Here is a 15,921-nt window from a genome sequence, read left to right on the forward strand (position 1 = left end):
GTGGTATTCATTTATATATTTCTGGCAACTTGATGCACACAATGTGCAGCATGTCGAGCTTGTAATTGTTTGATGGCTTTGGTATTTTACAGATGAACTATATCTATCTACTCATCAAAGACCCAAAGAAATGCCTCTGAAATATCCACTTTCATTCAAGCGTCCCGGGACATCTACAGCATGTTTTATTTTTAAAATGTATCCAGTGACAAAGACCACTTCAACCCCTTGCTTAGATTACATGCGGACGGGTGTAAGCTCATGGATGGAGGGTAATGTGTCTTTGAGCTGCCCCCAGGCATCATTATGTTCTACGTGTACATGCTTTTTAATAGGTTGAGGGGCAGACCAATCACACTTGTCAACCTGTTGCCAGGAGACCGGCGGTGTGGTTTGCTAAACACCGGTCCACAACTTTTACATCATGGACTATATTTCTGAAAGTTAGAATATGAAAGATTATGTTACTTCACAGAAGTGCTGAAGCAGGTCCCGGGAACACCTGCTCTTTCAGTGTAAATATCATCACCCTCGCTCACAGTGTCCGAACGATTTCCTCACTCAATGCCTGTAGATAGGATAAACCTCATCTAATCCCAATGTATCAACTGCAAGAAATGAGTCTTTAGGTAGGGGAACCTGTAGTAGTTAGCGTTTTAAATTAGGCATCATGTGATTTAACATTGATAACAGTTCAATGAAATTGTGTGTTTTTTGTTGTAATCTGATGCACACGTCTATTTAAGACCAATTGAATATCACATTCAGCTTTTATTCATGAAGTTTTGCAGTAATTAGTTGTTGTGTAAAGGAACGCTGCATGTGTTTCACTTCATTGCCCCACTTTGATAGTGAAGCCACATTGCACCATGCTAATACAGCACCCTGAGTGAAGTTGACTGGCATCAAAAGACAGCTTTAGTGCAGGATTAGCTGTGATTGATGGTTTGTGGTTCACAGGTTGTCTGTCTCTCAGATGTGAGGCTGGTTCGTGATAGAGGATTTGATCATGTTTACCAAAACCTTCTCCACTGTCCGTGAAGGGATTCTGTCTGAAAAACAAAAGCAATCCAGTTGTACTGGTTTGAACCGAAGCAGGTTTTTAATCACACGCTCATGTTTTTGTTTTGTCTGTAGTCCCTCACGTGCCTGCTGGTTTTCCAGATCTATAAACTGTACACAATGTGTTGCATGTGGAATCATGGTCCTGTAAAATCCTCTGATCATTTTCAGCTAATGTTTAGATATTGGTAGAGGACAAATAATGAGCTTTTTTTCTTAAAATATCAACTGTGAAATAAAATTAAGCCATAACTTTTTATATTTACCATAGATTCAATATAGACTATATGCATAGAGGGCTGTTTGTAGAGCTAGACATAGGAAATGAATCACATTTGAATAATGTTTACCATCACAAGTTCAACTACTAAAATATGAGGATGTAAGACTTTTATATGTCAGATATAAAATAATTTAAATACACCTAGGGCAGTGGGAAATGATGGGTACCTCCAATGGCACCTCCATCATCATGCTGAATAATGTAATGGAGTAAACAACTGATAGATTAATCAATAAGATTTATAAGGTGCAGCCTCTAGTCAGAACACTCATTTTCCAGAAAAAACAGGCAGTTGTTTTCAAACTTTAATAAACAGAATTTGCATCACCTTATTGAACAAAGTGGAGCATTTAGCAGTTGAGGACTCTAAGAAGATTCCATCTGGACTTGGTGTCGACCAAATGGTACAAAATAAGTGAGAAATTGAAAATAATCTTGTGATGTTTTTCAGAAAACTCACTGTTCACTACCTTTTGAGTTCCAACAGCACAGACATGAAGCAACTATAGAGGAGCATTAGCAGCTAAAGAGTCTGATTTTTTTATTTTCACCACAGCAGGAAAGACTGAAGGCAGTCTGTGTTTACCTTATGTTTTAAAATATGAAGGCAACCTGAGTAATAATGTCATTGTTTTGTCTTGTTTGACAATAAATAATTGCATTTCTGTAAAGGATATCTTTAGAAACAGCTTCTGTGAGACTACGGAGTCACGGTAACAATTTGTTTGTCAACTTGTTTTGGCTGTAAAGACTTTTTCAACTTTATCTTCACATTGTGTTTTCAGCTTGTGTAAGTAGACAAAAAATACATTCAAGTTGCTTTAATGTAGAAACATCATTTGTGTTGAATTTGCTGTTACAATGTTTTTGTTTTTTTAAATGCGTTCTATGAAATCTATTTTAAAATTTAAGATTACCCTTTCTTTCATCTGCCAGTTCCAGCGTAATTAATTATTACTGTGCTGTTAAGCAAAAACAAATCTGTTCTCAACCGAAGCGAGTTATACTGGCTGTATCATCCAACTCTGGCTCACTGCCTTTTTACTGCTGCAGGCAAGATAGATTTTCCCAACGTGACAACGACCTGATCTCAGGTGTAAAAGTCACTGTGACAAAAGACACACAAAAAAGTGTTGAATCATATCGTGGGAAAGCATCAGTAATTGTCTGGGAGTCTGAATATTACTGCAAATAATGATTCAGTGAGTGAAAATACAGGTTTTGCTGGTCACATAGGAGAGCTTGTGCAAGTTTGCGGCTTTTTAACTTCAGTGATGTTATGGAAGTCCGGGACTGGTTGTATGAGACTAAAAATATTCCATGCTCCAGGAACTGAATTTACTATGGCTGATAACATTTTAAAAAAAAAGATTTATTTTATTGTTTTATATATTCTTGACCATTTGCATAATGTTCCCATGTACTTCCCCTGACATATTGTCAGTTAAAATAGAGGTTACCCTATAGGGACTTTATGAACAATGCTAAGTTGCTGGGCAGATTAGAGCATAGTCTGTAAATTATCACCTCTCAGACTCCGCACCGGACACTGGTAGTTTTGACTCATCTGGATTTCCCCTGCATTAGTCACCAACTGGAATATATACACACAGATGCACACAAGTATGCCCACATAACCCCCTCGCAGTGTGAGAGTGATTGGCCACAGTGTGGTGTGTATGACTGACACTGTTAATACAGCTCTCCGCAGTGTAGCAAACACTGAGGCTACTTCATCAGCTGCTCCGACAACTGCTCTTTGGCATCTCGTATGTAAACTCTTGACATTAATAAGGCTGTGTGATTGGGGCCACATAATGGCGTCAGGACAACGCACGCACCAAAATCAATTATATTGAGAGATATTGCACTGTACAGCCAAACAGGCTGGCTGCCATCTATGGATTTGTATCATATATACAATTGCAGATTAAAGTAAGCTTAGCCCCCTCTAATTAGAGCCTTGTTTGAATAAGAATCGCATTTGACATATGTGCACTGCTTCTGACGACTGTACCAGACATGTCACTGACGTAGCTGTCAACTCATAAACACACATATATCTCAAATGAAGTAATAGGGTTCGATGACTGGTTCCCAACGACTGAGCCTCAGAGTAATTAATGATGTAAGGGTTTCGGATGACATGGTAAATATCAGCTTTAATGACACATTGAGGACACTTTGTCCTTGTTATGATAGGAGGAGCATGGATGTAGTCAAAGCTACATGTTAATAAACAACACAATAATCACCCTGAGGTTTTACAAGAGAGTTTTTTTACTGTCGTTGTGATTATGCAGTTTGTGGGTGATCTGTATTTTCAGCGGGGGACTTTTTTTAACTGTGCAAGCTGATTAACAACAACTGATATTTACAGCAGTGACCTTGTAGAATAGTTGCTTGGAGATAGACAGACAGGCACAGTGCAATGGTGCTATTCCGTGCACAGGGTGACAGCAGTGGTATCTTCTTCAGCAACCTGTTTATCTTTATCCACCAACCAACTTTCCTCAGATATAATTATTTAAAAATTGCACAGATAAACAGTAGACTTTTGATAAGTAAGAACACTTGTGTGTTAATTAAATCATATCGGTTATCTAAATAATGGTCTAAATAGTCCAAAACCTGAGTAATATTCCACAATGTTACTCAGATTTTATAGAAAGTTGGATATTTAAAAGTATTTTTTTGCATTGCTAATCTCAACCATATAATTCAACAAAAAAAATTTTAAGATTATATTTTTCTGCTTCCAGCATGGCTTTAGATGTGGAAATGTAAGTATGCAGCTCAATCCAGACAAGAATTTGATAACAGTTGTAGAATTGTGCTCCCAGCACCTCTATGAGGTTGGCATTTATTTTCTTTTTCCAGAAATGTATTGACAACTGAACATTGATACGTTCATTAATGTGTTCATCAATCTTCTCAGGAGTAAATATAACAACTTTAGTTAAAAGTTAAAATAGAACTGATTTTTCATCTCGTGCCATCTTGTCATTTGTCCAATACTTAATAGCTGAGCTAGTTAGCGTGCTAACAACAAAGTATTATCTGTGTGGGGGCTGCACGTTTGTACGACTTGAAGGACTAAGTGAACGAAGCCATGGCTTCTGTTGACAAAGTCCATGAAGCCAAAGACAAAATGAAATGGTTTGGACTACGGAGGATTTACTAATTTACAAATGCAGCCTCTGAAGGAATGGGCCACATTAAATGTTCATTGCTGAACATTGTAGCATTGACATTGTGAGCAAAGCAGTTGGTATTTTTACAATATAAATGAATCAAGTATGAAAGATATCAGTCATCATAATGAACCTACTGAGAATGATCCTGCCACGCCCTTCAGCTTTACAGAGCTTTAGTGAGTTCCCGCTCATTGTTTAACCGTCGGGCCCACGGATGTAATGATTCAGTTCCCTCCATTCTGAATAAGTTCTCAGCCAGAGCAGAAAACTGTGTTCAACTAGACAGCTCTGAAAAGTCAATGTATGATACCTGCTCAGATCCAACCAGCACAGACACAGCTGGCAACTTGCTGATGAACACATAGCAGAGCTTTAAGCAGGTGAAAACCAATAACTGAGCTAAAAGAGTATAATAATTGGATTTACAACTGCTTGCTATCTAAACCTCCAGGCCATGGTATCTTCAGGAGTTGTACATGTGTAAGTAGGCTGCACCGGCTTTTGTTTCTCTTGTCCAAGATGCTTCTTCAGCTCTGAAATATAAGTTAGACCAGCATGTCCAGCCAATGTACAACTCCTGAAGTGGTTTCTTGTGCTTCTGCTGACCTTACACAGCAATGAAATGACTAATAATCGTTATTTTGATAGTAAGACATTAGCTCAAAGCACTACCATAGATACTTACAGCCTCAAAGGGCTACTAGCTTTCACTAGACTGAAGCGTGAAGTTCATTAACATACCACCACGTTCACACAGGTTCACCTCACAATCAGACTGTCGCCACAGGAAAAACTGAAGTCAGCTTTAATTTATCTCAATCTTTAAAAATATGATGTTCATCTGAGTGTTATAATAATGTTCATTATGAGGTAGTTAGCTAGGTGTGACATTTCTAATGTGAATGTTTTGTTTGTAAACCGGCAGCTGTGTAATTACAGAGTCACCTCACCGGGTTGACTCACCGTATGCATGTCTGCTGTATCAGTGCTGTTCCTCATACTGTAGGTGCATAGCAGACGACCAGAGGAGAGAGGGGCTGTATGTCTTTATTAAAAGTACAAGAGAGCAGCTTAGAGGTTTGTGTTCCCTGGATACACCACATCTATTTATTATCATTCCCCCCGCTGTGACCTTACCTTTTATTTTAGCATGCTGATTCATCTGCTGCTCATCTCTGCAAACCACACAACACCTCTAGGTTTCAGTGTCACACTACTTGGTTGAGAGGGATGTGGTACGATATCTGTGTGTGCTTAATTAAGAATTCTTATGGGCTACTATTAAGGATTGCCAAAACGCACCATTTTTTGTATGGTCTCTATTTATGTCACTAGGATATAGATGATATAGGATGTCATTTTCTTCTTGCACTCAGTCGGTGGCCATCTTTGCATTTGTCATCCTCCACTAAAATCTTTCTTCTCTCACTAGTCATTCTAGATTTCTCAGTAGACATCTGAGCTCCTGCTATGAGAGTATGTTTCACTTCCTTCAAATCAAAAACTTGGGTGATTTCTATTGTTTCCCCTGCTTTTGCTGAATCGGCACAGAAGCAACAATCGCTGTCATTTAGAAAGTATCTGTGGTCGAAGTCAACATGATGAAAGCCACCAGGACCTTAGTGACAGGCATGACGCAACACACATGCCCACATACCCCGAAAACCACTTGGGAGTCTAAGGGGAAATATCAGAACTGGCCTGAGAAACACAAGCATTATGGCAGGGGGTGAGCTTTTCAGGATTGTGGCTAGCCATGATTGTGTATGTGTGTGTGTGTGTGTGTGTGTGTGTGTGTGTGTGTGTGTGTGTGTGTGTGTGTGTGTGTGTGTGTGTGTTGGTGGGGAGGGGTCGCGGGGTGCAGGGTCAAATGTAGTTGCTTGATATCTATATCCTAGCAACTGCGAGTGAGTGATATCTTGCACGACTGCAGCAGGGGATTGGTCCGAGAGCCAGCACAAGCTCCTCCTATTTGTTGGGTAGCTTTAAGAAAAAATACCTAAATTCAAATCATCTCTCAAACTCTCTCCACTCTGCACTGTACCCTCTGGCACTTTAATCCATGCCTGTTTGTTTATGTTTTTTTTATTTATTTCAGATTTTTTTTTCTTCTTAATTTACATTTATTAGCACAGCTCATGTACAGCCGTTGATACATGTGACTTTCTAAGCAGCTGAGCGTTTCGAAGATTTCAGCAAAGTGACGTTTGGCATGACAACATGAATTCACCTTACACAGCTGTGCAGTATTCTCCAGAGTTTCCCTTGTATCGGTAAGTACATACACATTGTTTAAACTGATGACTCCCAGTGTTGTTTTTACCATATATTACGTGGTATTGTACAGAATATAAATATATTATATATGACATATATTGAACAAACCGCATGTTAAACAAAATTTAACATGCGGTATATGGGAGTGTTTTATTTAGTTTTACATGTATCATTATTCTTTATGAATGGAATTCTGAACATAGAAGTATCAGAACATTGAATGATTTATTGACATGTGTGGGAATCTCCCTGGTCTGTGTTTGACCTGAGCTGCCATTCAGACCGATAATGTCTGGAGGTCCAAAGTGACACGAGAACAGTTGTGTCTGCTCGATCCTCAGCTGCTGCTCCGTCCTAATATATATTTATAAGTGTGTCACAGTAACAGCAACAATGCTTTTGTGAAATGCAAGCAGAGCCGAAGTGGCTGACCGATTACGAGGCATCCAATGGGTTTTCCTTATTGTAAAGGACTTCTGATCATTTCAAATGCTGTAATTCAGGTGCACATGCTTCTAACTCAGAGTGACAGATGATGGACCTATAGCCTTGAATAAGCATTAAATTCAACTGAAGCATTAAACTGAAACCAAAACCCATGATGATAACGTGATAATGTTTTCTACAACACAGCTAATGAAACACAATAAACAATAAGCATTCAACAGAACAAGTGGTCTTTCAAATAGATCTCATCAGAATAAAATCGATCTGTCACTAATCCAACTGATGATTAGTAAATCATATAGAAAATAAAAGGGAAACCCCAGTATCTATCTATCTATCTATCTATCTATCTATCTATCTATCTATCTGTCTGTCTATCTGTCTGTCTATCTGTCTATCTATCTATCTGTCTATCTGTCTATCTAATATCAATCTTTCATCTTTATCTCAAACATATTATTTGTTCAGTATGAATTAACTCTAACACAGTGATGTATTCAAACTCTCCACTCCGTCTTCACTGCAGATCATTATTCATTATCATTGTGCATTAGTTCTCTGACACTTGCAAAGCTGACATCCATGTTAACTCTTTGCCTTTCAATTATATTATGTCTGTACTTTAAAAGCATCTTACTTCTCTATTTGCGCTCTACATTTACTTATATTAATTACATTAAATTCAACTGAAGCATTAAACTGAAACCAAAACCCATGATGATAACGTGATAATGTTTTCTACAACACAGCTAATGAAACACAATAAACAATAAGCATTAAACAGAACAAGTGGTCTTTCAAATAGATCTCATCAGAATAAAATCGATCTGCCACTAATCCAACTGATGATTAGTAAATCAAATAGAAAATAAAAGGGAAACCCCAGTATCTAAACTAAAAGTAATATCTATCTATCTATCTATCTATCTATCTATCTATCTATTTATCTATCTATCTATCTATCTTTTTATCTATCTATCTATCTATCTATCTATCTATCTGTCTATCTGTCTGTCTATCTGTCTATCTATCTATCTGTCTATCTGTCTATCTAATATCAATCTTTCATCTTTATCTCAAACATATTATTTGTTCAGTATGAATTAACTCTAACACAGTGATGTATTCACACTCTCCACTCCGTCTTCACTGCAGATCATTATTCGTTATCATTGTGCATTAGTTCTCTGACACTTGCAAAGCTGACATCCATGTTAACTCTTTGCTTTTCAATTATATTATGTCTGTACTTTAAAAGCATCTTACTTCTCTATTTGCGCTCTACATTTACTTATATTAATCAGTGCAGTATACACCATGAATCGCTGGCTGATCAATATAGCTGCTAACAAACCGTAGTGTGTTGTTTCCATCCTAATGGTTTTCTTAGTGATGAGTCGTAATTTCATGTTTTCTGGGTTAATGCATTATGAAACAGTGGTACAGTATAATTTGTATTTCTGCGTGTACATTAGGAGAATTAAGAAATATTTAATTTGCTATGCGCTGAGCCATCAGATACAGTCTGCTTCCGTGCATTTATAACTTGATGCTCCCGCATTGTTGTAGTTGTGTTGGACTATAGTGTGTTTTAAAGTTATTGCTGCTTCAAGTTTTGTGCTCCGATAAAACAATGTCAGGTTTTTGTGGCTCACAATAATGAGATTATTGGAGCTTGATAACTACATTGTGACAGGTTTACACATTATTATGTCATGTATGGGGCGGTGTGGCCTGGGGAGTAGAGTGGGTGTTCTCCAACACGAAGGTTGCCGGTTCAATCCCCACTCTTCCCCATCTGCATGCCGAAGTGTCCTTGGCAAGATAATGAACCCCTAAAAGGCCCCTAAGAAATGTTGAGTGTAGTAAAAATGTAAGTTGCTTTGGACAAAGGCTTCAGCTAAATGACATGTAATGCATGTTTCAGATAAAAACAAGAGGAACTTTATTCTGTTTTTGAGCAAGAAAAGTTTAATTTTTTGTTTTTTATGGTGTTGTCAGCTTTCAGTGTCAACACATGTTCTTTAGTTCGCTAATTCTCTCCCCCTCCCGTGTTTTCATTGCATTCTAAACCTTAAAGGAATGTGTGCCTGTCCTTTTGCCTCAGATGATTTGAGGTCAGACTGTTTCACTTCTATAAATGTTAGGGGATAAGAGGAGGAGAAACGGAGGAGAAACCTTGGTGCTTTCTATTGTTTTGGAGTCATGTCCCTCATCCAGCCGGGGCTGACAGATGTGGGGGAGAAGGTCTTAGGGCCTTTGAACAAGTGATTAATAAAGACACTGGAGAAGGGCCCCGATCGGCTGGGCTGTTTGTTTTGATTGCATTTTCATCGGTCGGTGTGCCCAACCTGCCAAGAGACAATAGCCATCCCTGTTTAGTGCTGACCTCTGCCCCAGTCTCGTCTGGAGGCGCTGCACCGTCTTTAAGTGGAGGCTGAACAGCCTTCGCCTCAGGCCAATTGAAAACCTCTGAGTAACCAGACACCCAAAAGCAGACAAACATCAGCCAGACCAGGGACAAACCCATCTATATGAACGTCTGTGATTTCCGTGAATTCAGGCTTTTCTAAACTTCATCTACAGATCAGATCTTGGCAAGATCTCAAAATTGTTTACTATTTCTAAACTACTTAAGACTCAACAATTCAAACATGCAAATACTCCTTAAAACGTAGGTGCAGGGGAAAGAGGACGTGAGGTTGCTCTCGGCTTCCAAAATATGTTTTGGACACTATCCAATATTTTTTAATAGAAAACTTTTACAATTTCAAGAGCTCCTAGGTCAATTATGCAAGGTTTCTGCATCAGTAAAAGAACATTTATCTGTGATATAAATAAACTGTGTTATCGAGCATAAGCACTGTTTTACATGTTGAACCTGATGTGCAACTTTTGTGATTATATTCTGGATTCTTACTGGTCAACAGACAAAGCTGTAAAACAAAAGCTTAAAAGTGCGCAAGTGAAATAATAGAAGTGACAGTTAGGAGTTTAAAATTAAAGCCAAATCGACTGAAGTTGAACTGAGGGAGAGGTCAGTGTAGGGACCACACCTAAATCTTCCCAAACAGACATGACACCACACCTGTTTTGCCTGCAGTCGGTCGGTTTATTAATTCATCCACCTTGTTTTCTTGTTTTTCCAGTGGCTTACAGTGGCTTTCCAGTGGCTTACATGATGAACTTATCATGTGTTAATTATTTTTAGTTGGATTTATGCTGTTGATTTAAAAAAAATAATAATGCTTTAGTAAAACTAGAACAATCTGAAAAGACCCACTAAACAACATCTTAAGAAATAACCTTTGCACATGTCATAATTGTTCAAGCTTTTCAGATTCATGGAATTATGTAATTAATTTACAATAATATGCATAAAAATATAATATAGACAAGGAAAGGCAGTTTTATTCATAATACACATTTCATGCATAGAGGCTTTACACTTTCTGTAAAGGGACATTAAAAACAACACAGAGACAAATTGAAAAAGTAATTTAGAATCAATTAGTAATCAAAAAGCACTGTTTATGACTAATTTCAAACAAAATAAAAGAGATTAAAAAAAGTAGAATAGAAGAGCTAAAGAGAATGAAAGATGTGAAATAAATAAACAGTATCAAATCTGTATGAATAAAAGAATAAAAAGGAGTCAAATAAAACAAATGATGGATACAGATGAGTAAAGTTATGAAATTAAAAGATAATGTAATTTTAATGAAGTACTTTTTAAATGTATCACTATTACTGACAATTTAAAAGTTGTCTATCTGATTAATTCATTAAGTAGTTCTACTGGATGTTAATCAAACAGATTTTCTTCTCCTATTTTAGATTTTACAACAAAGAAGAACCCCACCATCTTGAATTGCCCTATACAAGACTGTTTACCACCAAGACACTCAGGTTAAGTAGCTCAAGCAGCAAAAAGTTAAGAAGTTGTTTTTACAGCGTTTCCTCTGGGAGATTAAATGAAGTACCAGCAGTCACAGTTATTTCTGCAGGAGAGAAGTGAAACTAAAGCAGCCGAAGGGACCGGAGGTAAAACTACCAAGAGATTCAGTTGTTAGCATCATTAGCCCAACAGGCTAAAGTTAGCCAAATAGCCAGGGTAGCCTTTAAAGACCATGCAGGCGTATCCACTCCCGGTGAAAATGTTAGTGCAGCTACATTTGTCTATCAAAACGGTTCAGAAATTATTTTACTAAGCTGTTACTGTTACTACTATTGAATGAAGTTATTTTGTGAAGCTGTAATATATATTCAAAATGAGCTAGCTTGCTCTTTTCTATCACTAACTATGCTAAACACAACATAACGCTGATTTACAGTTATTCTTTCATTGGATACTTTTGTGCTCATGGGTTTATTATGAATAGATAGAGCAAACAGTGAGTATGTGAATGTATTTTAGCTTGTGTAAATTATAATGCTGGATGGTTTATTCCTTCGAGTATTCACAAAAAGGTATATTTGCCAACATGCTTGATATATTTCATTTACAACTTACGAATGATGAAGCAAAAAAGTAATGCACTGTTTCCAGCACCTGAGCTGAAGTGACTATGAGATATTCCCACTAGCTGTTAACTGCTCCTCTTAAGAGGTCAAAGCTTCAACATGGTGCTAATGTTACCAAAGCTTCTGAAGGGACGTATTAATCAATGTCTGATTTTTAATTTGTCCGGGGCGGAGTTATCTTTAAGCCGGATCTGCAACATCCACCGCCCCCCTTCTATTCCAGAGGCCCTGCAAACTTAACCCATCTTTACTCTAAACTGAAAACCCCCCCACGTGTAGCTCCTGCATAAGTGACATTATTGGCTTCATTAGATATGCCTGTGTTTGTAAGTCAGGTATTAATATCATTCATCAGGCAGTGTTGGGAAATTCCAAAATTTAAAATAGTTCCAGTTTCAGATTATGGACACCCCCCCCCCCCCCTTACACACTCCTATCTCCAACACCCTCCACCCCCCCCCCCCCCCCCACCCCCAAGCTCGTCCAGCTGTACACATACCAGAAGTTGCAGCAGTGCTATCATATAGACTGTGGGGGGAATTCCGCCTGTCTCAGACTGCCGCATGCGCCACTTCAGCAAGAACAATGGCACGCTGAGCTCTGGAGCAAGTGTAATGTTTCAGGGGAGCAGGTCAAAGTGCCTCTGTCTGAATGGTGCGTAATCACCATTATGTGTAGTACAAATATTCAGCATTATGCAGGCTGACTTCTTCACAATGGAAGTGCTCTTCATGAATGGCTGCTAGCGGGACTCCTCCTCCTCCTTTCTTCCTCTGCTGGCTGGGTGGCCAAACCTCAGCCCCGCACATCAACATTCATGTAGTATGTTTGCTGACATTGCAATTTCTCAAACTATCATTTAAAATACTTGTGCCAGCCTCAGGTCCTGTTTCTGGAACACGAGCAGTACAATGATTGTAAAATGATCATGGGTGATTCTCTCTCCCTGCAGACCCAGGGACCCGTCCTCCCGTTTGTCCTGGAGAGAGAGCTCGTTCCTCACCGCCATGTCCCAGAACCAGTCAGCACAGACAACTGAATTCTTCAGCCAAGATGTATTCAACCAGCTGTTTGATATGCTGGACCAGTGAGTGAAATCCGCACAAAAACAATGTGATGTGAAAGCAAAACACACTCAGAGACTTCAGTGCTTCAGCGTTGTCATCTCTGTTATTTTTCAGATCTGCCATTCATTCAGTCCAGCCCATAGAGCTGAACTTCACAGACAGTCCAACAGATGGGTCTACAGGAAACACCATCCAGATCAGTATGGATTGCATCACCATGCACAAGCCTGACGAGACACTTTCAGTAAGTACGTAGGTTTTTTGGTCAACAAAATCACAAGTAAAGTCACTAGTAAATCTCCCATTGCCACCACAAGTACAGAGTCAACATAGGGATTTTACCTTTGATCATATCCCCATATTAAAGATCTTAGAAAAAAAACAATAGAAATAGAAACTATATCAACAATTAAAATGTAAATAGTTACAATTATCTTGATATCAGCAGGGCTCCACACTAACTTTTTACATCGTTTACACCAGTGCGCCTTACTTTTTCATTTAGGTGTAACATCACATAATTTAGATGCACCCAAACATTTTCACTACGCATTTTAGCACCGCAATTATGGATCTATTATACCTTTTCTTGGCAGTTCCCATATATATTGATAATTTCCTGAGGGCTGGGTATCTCCACTGATTTCCCAAATCAATTTGATTCTGATTCACAAGGTCTTGATTTGATTAGATTCAACCTCTAAGTTTGTCCATTATTAAAAAGGCATTAAGGTTGGCCTGTCACAATTACAAATTTTGTTGGACAATATTTTCTCCAAGAAATTATTGTGATAACTTATATTATTGTCATCATTGTAAAACCATTTTAAATCATTGGTATAATGACAATAAAACAGCATAATCACGCAAGTTCACCCTTTTAAAGGGCAATGAAGTTAGTTCTAAAGAATGTTTAGTCTGACATTTGATTGAGAATTAAAAATAACCTATGTAAATTAAAAAATAAACCACACAAAACCAAAACATAAAATATAATTGATTCGCTTTGTTAACAAAAATTGCTCTAGGGATTAGGATTTTGTGTTTGTGTTTATATGGGCGCATGTGTGTGTGTGTCTCCTTGTCACCTTTTCAATGTGTTTAAATACGTGTCTCATAAAGTAACATCATTTGTTCAGATATAGCTTGTGATTAGTGTTGGTGTTTATTGTTAAAGTATAAAGTGAGCACAGATCAGAAGGATGATCTGATCCTGACGCAGCGGTGCTAATGGATTAGCGTTAGCGGTCTGTTGCGAAAACCCTGTATTCACACATTTTGTCGCCACTTTTCGACATTTACCGCCTCGTTCACCACCTCTCATCGCTCATCTGTGAGTGTTTGGGGCCAGACCCGGAACTGTGTGTGTGAGGGTGAACTCCGTGGAGGAGATGAGAACAGGAAATGACACGACTCTATCAAATACTGAGACACCAGCTCAATGTTTGCTGCAATGGTGCGAAAGGTGCTAAGGGGAATTCTGGTCGATCTTCATAGATTTTTGGTTGCATGTGCCACTAAAACGGTTGCACTCTGGAGCTTTGATCAGTATCTTGATAACGATATCAATAATTATAGTTTATATATTATTTATTTATAATAGGTATGTGAGAGTGAATGTGAATGGCTTTTTGTGTAGCTACGATCACTCATATGTCATCACAACCCCAGCAGGTATCAGTATTTTATATCACAATGTGATGATAATATCCTTATTGGGACTTATTTATTTATTTATTTTTTAAGCCAGTCAGTTTAATGCTTATTTCTTAACCAGTCAATTTCCAAACAGACAAATTATGCTGTAAATCCAAGCAGAATGCGGCTGTTTCCTTAATTTGATTAATTAAAACCAATGTGGTCTTAACCTAGCATAAAATAGAAGCTTGAATTTAATATCATTTTTAGGTTTTTCATTTTGTAAACTTATTTGTAGCTGATTGATAAATACACCGTCTGAGATGACTTTTATTCTGAGTTGATGGGACTTCCAGTGGTAAATTCCACAAATTCTACAGTTATGATATGCAAACTGTTTATGTTAAATATTTCAAATGGAATTTCCCTGTGAACGTTGTGAGAATGTGACGCAAAGTATTTCAGCGGCCAGTGAATGAGGCCGGTTTATCTGTTTCTGTGTGAGACGTTGTCTGTGAAGTGATGATATTATCTCATTTCGTTGTGCTGGAGCTGGGAGGCCGCTCTCAGACAGGCGGCTCTGAGTTTGTTGGAGGAAGAATGTGAATTTTACACAGACAGATGCCTGATGCTGCGCCTTTGTTTCACTGTCCTGTGTTTTGTTTTTTAATACTTTTTGTGACCTAATACAGTTAAAGCACTGATTGTGAGCTTGCTTTCTGTGATATCAGATGTTACATTTCATTTAGCTAGATGTTCATTGTGCAGTGGAGTAAAGCTGTAAAAAATGCATTCTGCTACTAGAGGTTTATAAGTCAGTGCAGTGTATGAGCCTCTTTCTATTTGATTTGCAGTGAAGTGATCGTGTCTTTGTCAGTTCTGCTACTGAGAGATGATGTGTGTATTCCCCTCCCAGTGCTGGAATGCTGTTGTCCAGCCAGGGCGGAAAAAAATAGCAAATACATTTTTTGTTTAAGGACTGAGTAATGTTACCCTGTGCATCCCCCAAGGGGGCCTGTGCTCTCTTGAACTGGTGATTAATGGCCCCACCCCCACCGCCCACTTTCCTCTGCACCAAAGAGGGGTGTGGTGCGCTGATTGGCACGCCAGCAACTCAGCCAGTATCCGTGTGGGGGCTAAGAGCTCACTACCATGGCGGCGTGCCAATCACCAAGCCCCAGTGGTGCTTACTAAGTGTCTGTTCTGGTGAAAAGCCGTGGTGGGCAATCCACCCGACCAGCCATCCCCATCCTCCAATGTGGAGGTGTGCCTCTTTCATGAGTCATTAGAATGCAGCTCAATGTTTAGTGCCCTGAGGGACTTATTTGTATTGTGTAGGGTTTATGTTTAATCTGAAATTCCTTTTTCTTCTAGATTTTTTTTCTGTAGCTGCAGGGCAACAATTTAACGCAGCACCTGCCTCTCC

At 38.6% G+C, this 15,921-nt stretch overlaps 1 protein-coding gene across 1 annotated transcript; it reads left to right on the forward strand.

Annotated features, from left to right (window-relative positions):
• The first annotated feature begins 6,575 nt into the window (after window positions 1–6,575).
• On the forward strand, window positions 6,576–15,705 carry LOC128448115 (tumor protein 63). The gene is made up of 4 exons (XM_053430661.1): window positions 6,576–6,815; window positions 12,743–12,877; window positions 12,972–13,105; window positions 15,506–15,705. Exons 1-4 carry the CDS (start codon window positions 6,763–6,765, stop codon window positions 15,703–15,705), a joined length of 522 nt encoding a protein of 173 aa, XP_053286636.1. The 5' UTR covers window positions 6,576–6,762.
• The last annotated feature ends 216 nt before the right edge of the window (window positions 15,706–15,921 follow it).

This window comes from Pleuronectes platessa, chromosome 9, assembly GCF_947347685.1.
Source record: "Pleuronectes platessa chromosome 9, fPlePla1.1, whole genome shotgun sequence".
NCBI classification, from domain to species: Eukaryota; Metazoa; Chordata; class Actinopteri; order Pleuronectiformes; family Pleuronectidae; genus Pleuronectes; species Pleuronectes platessa.

Excerpts from the sequence above, each read along its gene's own strand:
- LOC128448115 (XM_053430661.1), top strand. The coding sequence starts at position 6,763 with ATGAATTCACCTTACACAGCTGTGCAGTATTCTCCAGAGTTTCCCTTG. Across the intron at positions 6,816-12,742 it reads CCAGAGTTTCCCTTGTATCG|ACCCAGGGACCCGTCCTCCC; the intron begins GTAAGTACATAC and ends CTCTCCCTGCAG. Across the intron at positions 13,106-15,505 it reads TGACGAGACACTTTCAGTAA|GGGGCCTGTGCTCTCTTGAA; the intron begins GTACGTAGGTTT and ends GCATCCCCCAAG.